This window comes from Bubalus bubalis, chromosome 2 (genome assembly GCF_019923935.1).
Source record: "Bubalus bubalis isolate 160015118507 breed Murrah chromosome 2, NDDB_SH_1, whole genome shotgun sequence".
Lineage (NCBI taxonomy): Eukaryota > Metazoa > Chordata > Mammalia > Artiodactyla > Bovidae > Bubalus > Bubalus bubalis.
In genome coordinates this window covers 167,780,608-167,797,145 of record NC_059158.1, presented here as the reverse complement: position 1 = coordinate 167,797,145, position 16,538 = coordinate 167,780,608, and the positions used below count along the sequence as shown (strand labels likewise).

General features: G+C 35.6%; 1 protein-coding gene across 11 annotated transcripts in view; it reads right to left on the bottom strand.

Annotated features, from left to right (window-relative positions):
* Window positions 1-2,518: 2,518 nt before the first annotated feature.
* Window positions 2,519-16,538, bottom strand: part of MFF (mitochondrial fission factor) — a 28,424-nt gene continuing 14,404 nt past the window's right edge. For 4 of the 11 annotated variants that reach the window (XM_006047117.3, XM_006047121.3, XM_006047120.3 and 1 more), the window contains 5 exons: window positions 11,811-11,969; window positions 8,119-8,151; window positions 6,570-6,629; window positions 3,564-3,648; window positions 2,519-2,714 (listed from right to left, as the gene is read on the bottom strand). In XM_006047117.3, the coding sequence (XP_006047179.1) occupies window positions 2,583-2,714; window positions 3,564-3,648; window positions 6,570-6,629; window positions 8,119-8,151; window positions 11,811-11,969 (469 nt within the window). In that variant the 3' untranslated portion in view covers window positions 2,519-2,582. The remainder of the gene's footprint in view (window positions 2,715-3,563; window positions 3,649-6,569; window positions 6,630-8,118; window positions 8,152-11,810; window positions 11,970-16,538) is intronic. The other 7 variants (XM_006047118.3, XM_025262187.2, XM_025262181.2 and 4 more) reach the window with 4 other exon arrangements.

The window sequence follows — 16,538 nt, the reverse complement described above, 5'->3', positions numbered from 1 at the left end:
TGCTGCCATGGTGTATAGCAGATACACCTAAATGCCTTTAAATGCCTAAAGCTGATGGGCCACTTGCGGTGGGTTGGCTACATGTCATCTCTACCCTGGTACCTAAAATTGCAAATGCATGTCTGTACAAATGCCCTCCACCCCCACCCCAATAACATACACCTATACTTGAAAGTGTTAGTCACTCAATCGTGTCCAACTCTTTGTGGCCCCAAGGATTGTAGCCCGCCAGGCTCCTTTGTCCATGGGATTCTCCAGGCAAGATTACTGGAGAGGGTAGCCATTCCCTTCTCAAGGGGATCTTCCTGACCTGGGATCGAACCTGGGTCTTCTGCATTGCAGGCTGATTCTTTGTTGTCTGAGTCACCAGGGAAGCCTAACATGCACCTAAGTCACTTAGGCTTATTGCTTTTTATTTCTCACTTCCACCCCCATGTTCAATCTCATTTTGGAATTTTTTTTTTTTTTTACTGTATCTACGATCTGAAACAGTTTCTCCCTATTCTTCAGCAAATATCTCAAGATCCTTCTTCATAAGATATTTTTATAATCCTCTAATTCATTAATGAGCCTTATTTCCCTCCTCCTCCATCAATCAGTGGGGCTTGTGGTGGTGTATTTGCTGAAGCCACTGCTGGGCACATGGGACTGTCTGCTTATTGATATAAACTGTAAGTAAAAGAACAGTTACAGTAATTAAATTTTTCCAAACTTGAGGCCAGAAAAGTTCAAATTCAATGACAAATATAATTAAGAAGCTGGATAACAGACATTTATGCAGGAAAGGAAGGAAAATTCTCTTGCAAATATATTTTCATAAAATCATCTCCCAAATGTAAATAACCAGCAAATGCTTTAACAAATATTCTGAGAAGTGAAAAAAAAATCCCACCTTTAAATAGAGTTCCGAAAGTAGTGGCACAACACACTTGCTACACTTGTACTTGCTACTTAGCCGTTATGGCCCTGGTGAGCCTGGGAGGCTGAACAATGGGTTACTGGCCCTAACTGTATCCTTTTCTCCCACTGCTTCCTGCATCTGAAATCTTTTGTTCATTCTCTGCTTGTTGAAATCACATCTTTATTTACTTTGAGATTCAGCTTGAATATCTAAGATGTATTTCTAGACCATCCTGTTTTTTAAATCATTTTTGTAGTTTCAATTATTCACAGAAATTACCTTGAGATATACATATAAAGAGAATTGCTATAATGAATGATATCACAAGGATATTATTAATATGAAAGTCAGAAGACTTTCATGGGTAAAAAAACAACTGTCACCAAACTCATGATAAACCCTAAGAATTAAAGAAAAGAATCCCTTCTCCAAGTATTTTTTGAAGGACATGGAAGAAGCAAGAAAAGAACAGTTGAATACACCTTTAAGGAATTTCCCCTAATTGCCTTTCTCAAAACTCACTGCCTTGGTAGAAAGATACTGAAGATGTATGGCGAATGCTGTACCTAAGTAAAATTCTATCCATTTCTGAACCAAAAAAAAAAAAGGAAAAAAAACAGTTTGGAAACTAAAGGCTCCCAGCACTTGGTTTCCTTGATGCTTTTAATCTCATGAAATTTAGAACATCAGCTAAACACAAAGGAAAAAGCAACAGAACTGACGGTGTTTCTATCTGAATCACTTTATAGACACTACATATTAGAAAAACAGCTGTAACAAAACCAGTGTCTACCACTACCAGGACGAAGATCTGACTAGCTACCTGCCATGTCATTAACTGTACTAGTCGCTCCAGACATGGGAAGACTTAGGTGCATATAAAGAAATATGCCATGGAATATAGCACACAGCACAATATGATGAAATAAAATCTTTCAACAGACAAATCCAGCTTTGGTTCACAGTTTATTAAATACACCACATTTGTACCTTATTCTGTAGTTTTTTAAATCATTCACACACAGACTTAGTAAAAATGTACTTTATAGAAAACCATCTGCAAAATAAAAATAAAAATGCACATTTTTGCCCACATTTTAGATAAACCGCTGAAAATGTTAGGAATTATTATATTGGAGGTGATCATGAAACATGGGGTGGCTTGATTTTATTAAATCTGACACCAGACCAGGACTTCAGTAGTGTTAATGTTGGAATGTGGATGCAAAAATATCTATTAACTAAATTGTTTAATCTAATAGGGTTTGAGAAATCACTACAAATAGGACAAAATGAAGTACTATTTTTCCTTTACAGACATTTTGCTAAACCCATTTTCTATACACTTTCTCACACTCAGAATTAGTGGTGCAGACTGAAGAGGCAAAAAAAAAAATTCCTTAAAAAAAAAAAACCAACTAGATCCTATTTACAAAACATGCAAAGTGTGAATTTTAAGTAGGTGTTATGGCGGGACTGGTTAAAAGTAAATACAGTCAAGTGACAGAATATACCTTTACTTCTGCAAATGTAAGTCCTTCCCCCTCCTTTCTGGGAGAAATACATTTTCAGGGCGTGGACTGTGAAACGGCATACAATGCAAAGACAGAAAACAAAGAAGTTTGCAAATTCTTTATATTTCCAGCTGTTGAGACAATATTTCTGAGAGCTGAGGTTACCTCTAGCGGCGAAACCAGAGCCAGCTATTAAGCAGCCAGAATGCTACAGTAATTGAATACATGACCATTTCTCTTTTAGCCCGTTCTTTGTTCTCCTCTTCCAGAAGTTGTAGACGTCTATTTAGTTTGATTATCTGAGTGAAAAACAACATCAAAAAACGAATAGAAGCTTTAATGCATGATTCATTCAGATTCTTATTAAGTAGTTTAATTTCTCAAAAGAATTATTACAAACATGAGAAGTTTTATTCGGCGCCCAAAAAGAAAGTTGTATATAAGGAAAAAAATGTTACCCATGACAGCTTAAATTCATTAAATTCTCTTAAGAGCTTCTGTCACTCAGCTTCAGTTTTTCCTATTTAACCCGCTTTAACTGCTTTATGCTTTCTCTAAGTTACTCAGAGGGCCCCATGTATTAACCTACTGGAGTGGGCCCTGTGATTTGCCACCCAGGCCCTTCAGGACTAAAATGCTAATTCTCCACCCGCCAGGAGTGTCACTGGTCAACAGCACTGTTCCTGGCTGTTGGTCCTTATTATGAGCAGCCCTGGGCCGAACAACTGTCTTCCAAGTTCACGCTCCCTTATGAAGACAGTGTGCATCCCACAACTGGTTTGTGATGGCGTTAAAGGCCCAGGTTCCTTGCTCCAACTCTGAAGGGTTATCCCAGCTTCAGAGCAATATACAGCTGTATTGATATGCTTAAAATGTTAATACCCTGTGCTGCTGGCTAGAATTACATCAATCCATTTTGGTAATACTGTTTTATGATGATGAAAACCTGTAAACTATGATTTAATATATCTTTAATCAAAATGGGAATATCAATTACAGTTTAATAAATAGTTTGATAGAGAAAGTATTTTAATTCATGGGTTACAATGGAGAGAAAACTGATAAAATGGATAAAATGTTAGGAACTACCACTTTACATGTAACATGAATGGAATTTAGGGTCACATGCTGTTTGGTACATTAAATACCTGTCGTCTTAATGAAGCTGCATCTACAACTGTCATGTCTTCTGAAGTTCCTTCAATCATTGCATCTATATTTGAAATGCCATACCTGAGAAATAAAACATGATTTAATATTAGAACAGAACTAAAAGTACCTTGCAAGTCACATAACATATTATGTAATGTTCAGAGGACTGTTATAAAGACTGGTATTTAACAGTACAAATTATTAAAACATTTATCAATCTGAATGGGTATTAATAAAGAGAAGAGCTTAAGGGAACAACTATCTAGAATCCTGAGAAAGTGTCTTGAAGGTCAGAGAAAGAGAAGAAACCCTGACTAAGGACATAAATAAGTAGACACTTCAACTCAGAGAGATTTGCAGTGTTAAAAAAGGATACCTGGTTGAAAAGATCTGAGAGCTGTCAATCTGCTCAGAAGTCCCTGCTGAGACTCACTGGCAGGGAACACAAAGTAAACAAACTCCAGCTAAAAGCGTAAGACTGATCATTTTTTATTTCTCCATCTCTTCTCTTCTACTTCCCCTCTTGCCATTTCTACTCTTCACTTATTTCCAATTATCTAATCTCTCCTGTATCTCCAGAGAAGCAGTTCTAAAATAACCTGAACACACTTTGCCACTACATTCAGATCCAGAATTTAAGTACCGTAATTAAGGAGCTGTGTATAAAATAATGCTGGAAGGCCACTAAGACAAACTCTCGAGAAAACATTAAAAAGTTCTTCTTGTTCAAATGCAGTTACTTCTAAAGGGGCAATGATTTTTAAATAAGTGACAATCAACTACTGAGAAACATACAAATGCTATTATTCCTCTTTGCCTCGACTTCCACTTTTAAAATATATTTTAAGATACAATTTACATACCTGATAATTCACTTCACACATGTACAGTCTATTTAATTCTGTATGGCTAGTTCAATAAAACAGTTCATTAACTTTTCTGAATGAGCAGATTATAAATAAATCATATTTAAAAGTTACTCCTATGTAATCTAGAGTTGGCACATACATCATGTTTTTAATACTTTAAGCAAGTCCCCATAACAAAAAGCACATTACCATACAAAGGGGTACAAAGGAGTATGAAGAGAATTATATTTTTCATTCAGACATATTAAAGACAAGTCTATTTAGAAAATCCTTTTGCTATAAATGCTACTGAATATAATTCAAAAACACTTTAATAAATAATGTGAAACAATTTTTAATTTTACAATCCTGCAGTGCCATCACTCTGAACACTGGTTAGAATTATATAGGTTGTGGTGTCAATGACACTTGGTGTGTACTGACTTCAGATAACCTAGAATGATCTCTAAATACTCCTTTTATGGCTAAGTTAACTTACTTTCTCCTAATCTGCCCTTTCCTTTATGGGGGAATAGAGCAAATATACTGGAATACTGACAGTAACTGCATCAGGTAGAGAAGTAAGCCACCAAGTCAGTAGGTGATCTGCCCTTTGCGTCATGAGAATAGAGCAAACATACTGGAATACTGAGAATAACTGCACTGGGTAGAGAAGTAAGCTACCAAGTCAGTAGGTGCTAGAACTATGGGTTTACAAACATCTGAATTCCTCTTAACATTAAGCAGAATTATTAAATGGTTAGTGGAAAAAAAATAAAGGCTGAAGACTCCTCTTCTCTACACTTTATCCTCAAAATAAAAGTTTTCTATTTCTGTGAGGTCATATATGAGAATAAATAATTGGGGGGGGGGGAATCAAACAACAGAAGCAACTGCTTCAAAGGTAAACGGACCCAGACTGAATGCAGAGAAATGAACTGTAACTGAAAGGAACTCCCCACAACTTACATTCTGAACTAACTATAGTTTTAAATATCTATAAATATCTGTAAAGGAAATCTTCATTTGCTAAGAAATCTAAGGATATGCAAAAGCCTCTACCTGTATAATTCAACTTAAAACATGTGTGTTTTAACCCAAACATGTATTTATCAGACCTAAAATATCTGTAAGAAATTCTAAGTCAGATCACTGGCTGAAAATAACAGAAAAATAAAAGGATCACAAATTTATGAGACATGTACAAGGAAAAACTTGTTAATAATGTAAAAATAAACTAGTCAGTTGAGTGGAATGGGACTCCTAAGGACATATTTTTCAATTTTTCAATCAGAATTTAGTATTAATGAGAAACCCATGCTTCCCTCTTCTGCCTGAAGATGAATGGTGCCAGCTTGCTTCCTCTCATCATTGAAATAATGCTGCCAGTTTGAAATCTACTGCTGCAGATTTTGCTTAAAATGAAATTGGCTCTGAAAAAATTAAAGTAATGGTATCATTATTGTATCAACCATTTTTTTTCTAACCATACAACTTGGGAAATGAGATTTTGGGTACTTGAGAACCTTAAGTATTAGTATGTGCCATTCTATCTGTCCTTGTGCACAACAGGAAGAAATACCTACTTTAGGCTAAGCATAACTCAAAGTGAAAGCAACAAAATAAGAGAGAAAAGCTTCATCAACAGATGACAAAAATGCTTAAAAACTAAATTCTCTTTCTAAACATTTAACTTCTCAGGCTGTCAATCCTAATTTCCCCAATTTAAAATGCTGCTTTACAGACAAGTTTATCTATACAGTGAAAGTGATGAAGTGACATTATAGACACTTAACAACTACAAAGGAAATGCTGGACAGAACCTCGGGCAACAATTAACATAATGCACATAAAGCAAGGTTTAAGATTCTTTTTTTCTGTGTACTAGTATGATCGTCCATTAAAACTGTGTTTAAATACACTGTCTTAGATGTTCACGTGGTAATGTATTATAACTTTTTCTTTATACTTTCTTGGCCAAATGTCACAAATGATTAGACTGTTCTTAGAGAAAAGCAGGGGGTCCACCTACAGAAAACTCTAGAAGTTAAAGCTATAATCTAAAGGCGTGGCTACTGCATGCATTACATCCGGCAAAATAAAACACATTCAACCAACTGTTCACCCTGGTAATTACAAAGTCTCAGAGTTTACCTGACGTTGTCATGATGAGGATTAGAAGTGGCGGCAGCAGACCCACCACGCAACACAGGTCTAAGGCAGGTTTTTGCAGGAGAAGGCACAAGACAGAATCAGGAAACAGAGAGTAATAAAATAAAAGCAAAAATAAGACAAATAAATGTCAAATAGGATTATATTGTATGTTTCAATACAATATATTTCAAATACTTGACGTATCTTTGTCTCGCTGTCCTCCATGTTATGACTTTCATGAATTGAGCATTTTACAATGAGTTAGAAAACAAAGGGAACCTCTTATTTTCGTAACAAAATAGCACCAACATATAAAATAATTTTTTGGTGCTCATACTTGACATCCTACTAATTCTGTTCCAAACGTGTAACTCCTCTCTTTGAGTTGGAAAAAAAAAAAAACCATCAGCAACTTTAGAAGTATGTCAAGAACTGGTTAGTAGACCTGCATGGTAATGGCTGCTCATCTGGTATCAACAGCTATCTCGAAAGCTAAAAATCTGAAGTGACTCCCACTTCCCACAATTCCTTGCCTCCACCTCATTAATTTTGCTTAGTGCCTCATATCTTAATACAGCCGGGTCTCACACAAACGCTCAGCTCCCAAGAGCAGAATTGGAGTTCAGTTCTGGAGCTGAGGAGGTCGGGGACAGGTCTCGAGGCATAATACAGCACATCACAGGAAGTGCAACTGAATGTGTGCGTCTGATCCCGAGAGGCAACCAGGAGTGACATACAGGGCTGCTGGAAACGAAGACTAAGGCGCACTGCAAAACTTTGTGGGGATTTTCACTGAGTACACACTTTGATTCTAGAGGACAATTAGTTCTCTACCGGTAAGAGGTAACCTTTTCAATAAATTTTACTTTTTAAATCAGGAAACAAAGGCTCTATGTGGTCACTGGTCAACTCCCCCAAAAGTAATCAGCAATACTTATAACCAGAGAAAGGAGGTTGGGGTGCAGAAGCCACATTAAGGATTTGAAGAATTATTTTATTTTGAATTGTCTCATTCCCTACAGGCTGATCAGGTTTTACCTGAATTTAAGTATCAACACAATTCTTAGAGGAAACACCAAATGCTACTACTTTTTTTTCTGTAAGTTGCACAGCTGTAGAATTTTTGTTACAATATAGACCACTATTTTATGTCAAATCAGTTTATAAGAGAAAATCTTCATGCTTAGGTTGTATGTTTCCTAAAGGCACTACTGGTGCTTAAAGAAATTTATAGAACCTAGAGGGGAAGGGACTTTTGAGTCAGATACTTTGTTGGCTAAAGAACGGTAAGAAATCATAATGCTTGAGGCAGGTTTTTTAACTCACCCCATCCTACTAATTCATTTATTCTGTGACATCAGGAAAAGTTACTTTCCGATCCTATATCACATTAATGTGAGAAAGGTTAAAAGTGAAGCCACTGCTGTGTGCTACCTAAAGCTTTTTTAAAACATTCAAGCATATGCTCAAAAGGATCTGCCACATCCAACACATTCCACCGCAGAGATTTCCCTTTTATAATGCAGAGCCAGAAAATAATAGTCTTTACCTTCCACAACGTATTTCATTTTGTCTTCTCACACTGGCAATTGACACATATAATATAAAAGTAAATTAGACAGGTGTTTGGCAAAGTTAGAAACTTTATTCAAGTACCACTTTCTACTGTAAATATGACTTAATACATTAAAGAATCATTTTAAGTTTGAAAATAAGATTTAATATATTAAAATATCTTTTTAGGTTTGAAAATATGTTTTGTAATTAAAGTGGTAAAAGGGAATGAGATTCAAGACTCTTCCAGTATTAACTTGTATATCAACATTTTTAAGTAAATAAATGGTCTTAGTAGAATGTTTTTTGCTAAAAAACAACAACAACAACAACAACAACATGGAAACTGCTACAGTAAGTAAGCAAGGTAGATGTACCAGGAATTACATGTTTTTTTAAAAAAGATAAATTATAAATAACAGATACTGTCTCAACTGCAACTCTGCATTTCTAGGTTTTCCAAGTAATGTATTTACATGGATACTTGCAAAAAATATAAATTATTTACAGATTGGCTTCTTTTTCTATTGAATCAAAGCCAGAAATAATCAAGCCCCTTCTTTTTTTGGACTGTGCTTGAGCAATATGTGGGATATTAGTTCCTTGACCAGGGCTCGAACCTATGTCCCCAGCAGCTGTAAGTCAAGAGTGGAGTCTTAATTACTGGACTGTCAGGGAAGTCCCTCAAGTATAAAACTTAAGCATGCTTAGCATGACTAATCTGAGTACTTAAATAGTGTTCTTTCAGAGGTACTAAGTTCCTTTTTTTAAACATTAATATTTTGTATTGGAGAGTGAGATACAGAGCTCTAGAAGGTGTCAGGAGATGTGAGCATTTCCTAACTAGCAAGGACTAAACAGCATTTTTAAATCCAAAGAACACACCTGGTACTTGCTATTTCAGATGTTTTGGTAAATTTTTTTTCTTCTACCTCAGTTTTCCAAATGCACAGCACTGACCTATGTAAGTAAACTTTTCTAATGTATACCTAGAATTTAACTTTGTTTTCACGTTGAACTTGGTTTTGGGTCATATAAGTTCTCAAGACGAGAAAACAAAAACAAAATACACAAACCTTTTAACAGTGACCCTGAGTATAAACTAAAAATAGTTCTTATGCCAAGCAACTGCAAAAATGCATTATTTTATGATAATAAAACAGGCAGAAAGGTTTTTTTCATTCTTTCTGTCAAACAGTTCTAATTTTATTAAATGTATCTAATGCGATGGCTTAAGACCAAAGATAAGACACTGCATTAGCATAACAGCCAGGAATAAAAAACAGGAAAGAAAAAAAAGATGTACAGAGCAAGAAACATAAAAGTACTTCAAACTTTATATGCAATATTATTTAATAGTCATGCAAGTAGAACATTATCCAAATTTCACATTCCTATTTCTTGTATCTGATAAGTCAAGCTAGACAGTTCTCCTAGTAGAAATAAAAACTAATTTGACATCTACAACTCTGATTAAATCTTGCATAACACTTAGATTAGTAAATACATTGGGGGAAAAAAAACCTTTCAAGTTGAAAGCAACCAATAATACTAATGATAATCCACTCTTCCAGGTTCCAAGGTATACATACAGGAACAAAGAATTATTACCACAACTACTTTATGAATTTTTTAAAAATCTCACTTAAGTGAATAAGAAAAATACTTCCTTCCCAGAAAAGGGAATTTTAAAATTATCAATTTATTTCAATTAAAAAAAAATCACTTATAGCTCAAAATAATTTTTCATAAATAAAAGAATATAAAGCAAATTTTACAATTAATAAAATTTCTTATTTTATACTTTTGAATTTAAGGCAAAACTGTTCCATTATGGATTAAAAAAAAATCCAACTATTTTTCCATATACTGCACTGAGCTGTGTGTATGCAGGGGGACGGATCTTTGTCATCTATATAGGATTTATAAAACATCTTTCCCATTCATATATTTTCACTGTAATAGCATTTGATATAATAGAATTTGACCTAATAATCTAGCCTCTTCTAAGGACCTATTACAATTAAAAAGTTAAAGAGGACACCTGGTAAAGAATAAATCTATGTTAGGGAGGGAGAAGAAAACAGGCATTTGGAAATACTAGTCAAGTGCCAGGTACTTTATATTCAATAACTTTTTAAGTATCTCTCATGACACTAAACAAAAAATTTGAGGCCATCTTTATATCTTAAAATAAAGACAGGGGAGGAAAGAAGAGTCCTCACAAGAATCCAGAAAACTAGGTAATATTAGTTTTAACAGATGAAGAAAACAAGGCCCAGAGAAGCTAGGCAATTTGTCCAAGGTCAGCATGTGGCTAATTACTCAGTGTGGTGGACCAAGAATAAATCCAATCCCTTTAATCCAAGCTTTTTGTTCTAAACCATGATGCTTCTTATAATCTAATATAGTCCTTGAAGCTTTAAAGAGTGTAAGAGGGACTCTAAACCCTTAGGGAGGGATATATATACACACATATATATATTCATAATATGTATATATATACACCCACACATACCCACACCTATACATGAATACATGTACACATTGATGCAATTTTGCCCCTGCCATGAGCTTTCTCTGTTACGCTCTTTCTAGTACGGCTTTAAGTCCCTGGGCCCACATGTATGGGAACTCTGGCAAGGGTCAGGAACCCTAGTTCAGTGGAACGACAGGTGTTCATCAAGGATGGTGAAACACCTGGGGCTTGTGTGAGGCTCAAGAGCAGGTAATAAGCAAAGGTTGGTTCAGAGCAAGTCACGAGACATGTCAGTTCCAAAGGAAAGAAAGGTTTACTGGAAAGGCCTGCTTAATTTATTGGGAATTCTTCAAAAAGCAAAGTTAACAGCCTAATAAAATGATTATGCAAATTCAAGCACTGATTCAACAGAGTTATTACTACATAAAATGTTTAGAGTTGAAGTGAAATTGACTGTACTTTCCTCACATTCTGCCAAAAAGCTCTCAAATTTCATCTTTTTAAAACACTATCTACTAATGAAGCAAGGAGAAAAAGCTATTTTAAATAATGGCAAAAAATTCATTTGAATGAACAATTCTAGGTATACTACTAGTGATTTTACCTGGAGACATTCAAAAGTGAGACACGCCATCCAAACTGAGAACAATCAGTATTATTAATAAAAAGACAACAGCACCTGGGATTTTTAGCACAGGCTTAGAAATCTCTAGTGAAGAGGAAAGGAAAAAAAAAAAAAGCCCTGGCAGCTACACTGATCATCTTCTCAGATTTGCTTACTAATCCAACCACATTAGTATCATAAATGATTAAAGACTTACTAACAAAAATGAGTACAATTCAGCCCAACATCCCACACTGGATCCAGAAGTACCCCTCAGCATATCCAAAATGGAATCAAGTACTTAGAACAGCTCAGCAAGGTCTTGGGGGAAAAAAAAAATCTATATTTCCCATGTATAGATAGTTATTAACTGTATCCCACCCCCTCCCGCCATACCTTGACTGAAGAGAAGCTAACAGAATCTTCTGAAATGTGAATTTTGGACAATAATTTCAAATTAAAAGAAAGCAAAGCAAGCTCTTTAAATCATTGCATCTGAGAAGGAGACAAAGGTGCAAACACAAAAGGAAGACACCACAGTCCACTAATAAGGAGCCAAAAAATAATGCAGAAAAGTTGACAAGAGTCAGTGATGGCTAATCACCTGCGATTTTCATCCAGCACATCCAAGATCTGCTGGTAAGCCCTACGAGTGGAAGACTGGATAAGCGACAAAATGCCACGAGCAGAGGAAAGATTAGCTCCATCTTCAGGTAGCATACGGGGAGGGCAAACCCGAACCTGCGGTGGCGACGGTGTCACGCTGTTCACACAAGCACAGCAAACGAAGAGAAAAACACTCATGTCAGATTTTTGTAAAACCCCAGCTCAACATTTTCCCAAAACACCCATATTTTAAAAATTAGCTTAGTTTTCTTGCCCATTTCCCCCACCCTTCATTTTCCCCCAAAAGAGTCAGGCCAAATAAGTTAATAAACATGTTCAATTGTTTCTGTGGTTTTTTTAAAACCCAGCTACCATGAAGCATCTGTAACTGTGAGGCTTTAAGCATCAAATTAAACAGACTGAATGTGAAAGGACAACTTTAAGAGGGAGGAGAACTACGGCAGAGCATCTGTAACCCCCGGCTCTGGAGAAACAGCGTTCTTAGTGTAAACCCGAGCCTCTAACAAACCACATGGCACTGCAGCTTACAGATGGATGATCAGAAGAGTAAGATAGGGAATTTCAGGATACAGGTGTCAGGCAAAGTTTACATGCATAAAACGAAAGGGATTCCGTGAAAACGCCAATTTCAAATACTTCACAAAGACAATGAAGCAATTAGTTTATGACGAGTAAATTTAAAGATTAACCAAAGTTTCAGAAAGCTAACAAAAAGCATTTTGATTACTCAATTAAAGCGTACGTTCCCTGGCTAAATGAACAATTCTGTGAATACACTGAAAAGGCAAGGATACTTCTTAAATTATCCAGATGTAGGTTAAATGATCATTTTTTGGTTTCTCAGTGACAATAATCTTGGTCATTCTTTTATGTGTGAGTTGAGACTTACAATGTCTTTGGTTCCACTTACAGTTTCTCCTAAAAGCTAAGCACATTTCAATGAAGACATTTTACAGTTCTAATCTGGATTCTTATTTTCAGAGAACTAATTTTAGAGCATGATCAGCAATATGAGGCATTTAACTGATTTAAGGACTTGGCATCTAATTTGTTACAATAAGATGTTTTGCTACAATAAGAGAGCTATGGGGTATGAGGTATTTAACTGATTTAAGTTATATGAGGTATTTAACTGATTTAAGGACCTGGCATCCAATTTGTTACAATAGGATGTTTTGTTACAATAAGAGCTATGGGATGTGGGCTCAATAATTTTTCTCAGTGTCAGGGCAAGAACACCTTAGACTAAGCCTCATCCTTGCATATTATATACAAAAGAGTGAAGGTGTATACCAAAAGGAGAAGATAGTGAACAACTGAAAGATAAAAGATTGTACTTTGATCCATGTAATCTTTTCTTACTTAATATTTTTGGGAACCAAGAAATGAGTAAGATAATTTTTTAAAGGGTAACTGTCATCTAATATCATTCCCAGAGTCCCAGAAAATTAAAAACAAAATCTTCTCCACAATTTTGTGAATAACTTTCAATGTCTTGATGATCCAAAGCAAAAAGTACAAAATACATGAAAACCATGTTTTCTAAAGACTACTTAAAGAGAGATTTAAGCCAAATATTGGCATACTGAGAAAATCTGTCAGGGCTGATTCACCATATGAATGAAGCCTCATGGTTTCAAGATAAATGCAAGTTTTCAGATGCAGACTCATGGATGGTCACCTGAAACATCTGTCCACAGACTAGGAATCTTCTGGAATACATATAGCTTATCAACAACAATAAATACCAACTGATCCATGGTACTCGGCAGAACCCAAACTGGCTATCCAAAAAGAGTAAAAGAAACAGTATATCTGGGACTCCAAGTCTAGGTACTAGGCTTGTACTCAACATTCTCTTCAGGCAGCACAGAGAATACCTGAAGTTTTTGCTCCTTCTAAGAAAACAGACTCAATTCATGTTAGAAAAGTGTGACCAGAGGCAGGAATAAAATGGCCAGTTCTTCATCAACATAAACAGGCACCCATCTGACACGGTTCTTAACAGCAACACCATCATACCTAGCTAAACTGACTTAACCAAGTTTTAAAAGACTATTCAGGACAATATCTACTGACATAATTGAAGCTTTTGTCTTCATATTCTGGGGCTTAAACTGAACACTGCATATACCAATTTGAAATAGTATATAAATGAGCTACCTATATAAAGTCTATGCTGCTGCTGCTACGTCGCTTCAAACGTGTCCGACTCTGTGAGACACCATAGATGGCAGCCCACTAGGCTCCTCTGTCCCTGGGATTCTCCAGACAAGAGTACTGGAGTGGGTTATATAAAGTATAATGATCACTACTTAGAATTATAATATTAGAGCAAAAATGCCAACAAACTGAATCCAAATTCATGAAAAAACTTTGATGGATTTTTGCCCATCAGATTTCAAAAGGAAAGAAGGCTTCCTTGGAGTAAACTCACTTTGTCAGAAATAAGCAATAGGAATTGTTTATCTAAATTCTAAAAGTACAAGTGTTTCCTGTCCATACATGGGAAATCAGGTCATCAAGCATAAATTATTTTCAGATTAACTGCAAAGCATTCTTCAGCTGGAATGCACAGAAGACTGAGTTTTAAAAAATCTGTAAGATCACCTTCAATTCTAAGATTCTACGATCATAAAATTAGAATATGGTACTAAGTGGAAAAAAACCATACACAGTCCTCAATGGTAACTTAATAAGAAACATACTAATGTAGAAAGATAAAATTAAAATTAAGTCTTAATTAATGCTGCTGCTGCTGCTAAGTCACTTTAGTTGTGTCCGACTCTGCGAACCCACAGACGGCAGCCCACCAGGCTCCCCCCGTCCCTGGGATTCTCCAGGCAAGAACACTGGAGTGGATTGCCATTTCCTTCCCCAATGCATGAAAGTGAAAAGTGAAAGTGAAGTCGCTCAGTCGTGTCTGACTTTTAGTGACCCCATGGACTGCAGCCCACCAGGCTCCTCCGTCCATGCGATTTTCCAGGCAAGAGTACTGGAGTGGGGTGCCATTGTCTTCTCCTCATTAATGCTAATAAAGATATTTCATCAAAGGTTAACATCAAAAACATATTTGGATTTCAGGTTGTTTCCAAAAGAAAACTTTTTCTCAAAAGTTTCAAAGATTAGTTAAGAAACTTGACTTTTCATAAACAACGTTTCATAAACAGCAAAATCAGAGTAGGAAGTATTTCATACACTGATGACCAGTTTGGGCAGTATACGTACAGATTAAATGCCCTTAATGGTTAATCTATTTCTATCTACAGTTGAACTGAATGATTAAATCATAAGATGACCATAGCTACACGAATTAGAATAAAGAGTCTAGTAATTCTTTCTTTTCAAAGCTTTAAGCAGTCTTTCGAGTCTCTTTAAAAATAAACAAATCTAAGAACAAAAAAAGAATAAGCCCCGTGTTAGTGATAGGCCTGATGCTAGCTGGGATGCCCGGCACCAGGGGTATTAACCATGACAGGAAACAGTGCTTTCAGAGCTGAGTTTCATCTCTGCCCACCCACCCAAAGTGGAGTGACTTTGGTTTTTTTTTTTGACACATGAATTCCTGTGAAAAATAAGTAAACATATTGCAAAGGCACTGAGATTATTCAAGCAAATGTTATAGTATTAGTGATTTAATAAAAATGCATGTTGATGACAAATTCATCCTAGTAATGTTACAAAATGGCAAAATCTCAGCTTTACCTTTTTCTTTTATAAAAGTAAGGAAATTTTGAAGAATGTACTTATGTTTGTCATATTATTTCATTAGTAATAGCTCTCTCTCATGCCTATATGAACTCTTACTATGCGAGTGTTGAATAAACAACACAAGCCAATGTTAGAACTCAAATTTAAATGAAAATTGACTTGGCATAACTTTTATTATAACGTAAGTCCAAAGTAAAACACCTCTTTTTTCCACGGGTTTTCATAGGAATAGTGTTTCTCAAACTGCGAGGATAATCTCTTTGGTGAGGCTCCAGTCTCTTCCAAAAATATAGTAAAGGTAAAACAGTCAGAAAGGGAAGAAAAAATTTTCACTGAATCACAAATTTTGCACCATTTCTCTTGAAATTTTAAATACAGATAAAGGTTTAATTTCTTGCCACTAAGGTAATTTACTAGTTCTTAGAAGTATAATAAGAGAATCAGAATTAAGAGAGAAATCACTGGTTGTCAGAACAGTTTCTGGTCCTTGAGAACTACACTGGCTGTTGAATCTCATACCGCATGCCAAAGTGCCCCCTCCCCTTAAGAGGCCACTCATTCCCATCCCGTGCTGTATTACACACACAGAAAGAGTGGGTTTAATGATCTCAAAATATTATTCCAAACCTTAATATATGGAATTAAAAAAAAACTTAAATGACTCGTTATACTTAAGACTCCTTTTCGCCTTCTGAGTGAAAATAAACAAGAAAAGATAGTGTGCTAAAATTTTTTAAAGATTGAAACCACTGAATCTGGTTGAACTGAATCCACAGAGAACTAATATGCCAACCAAAGCAAAATAAAGGAACTAGAAAGGATTTTTGGTATGAATTATTCCATTCTACTTTCACCATTATACTGCAAATCATACATAACTTCCTTAGTTGATCTAGCTTTTTTTTTTTAAATAAAGTATTTGATAACAGCTTGAGAAATCCTGAAACAGAGGTACTTAAAAGCCAAACAGTAAGAGAATTAGGGCAGTACATGC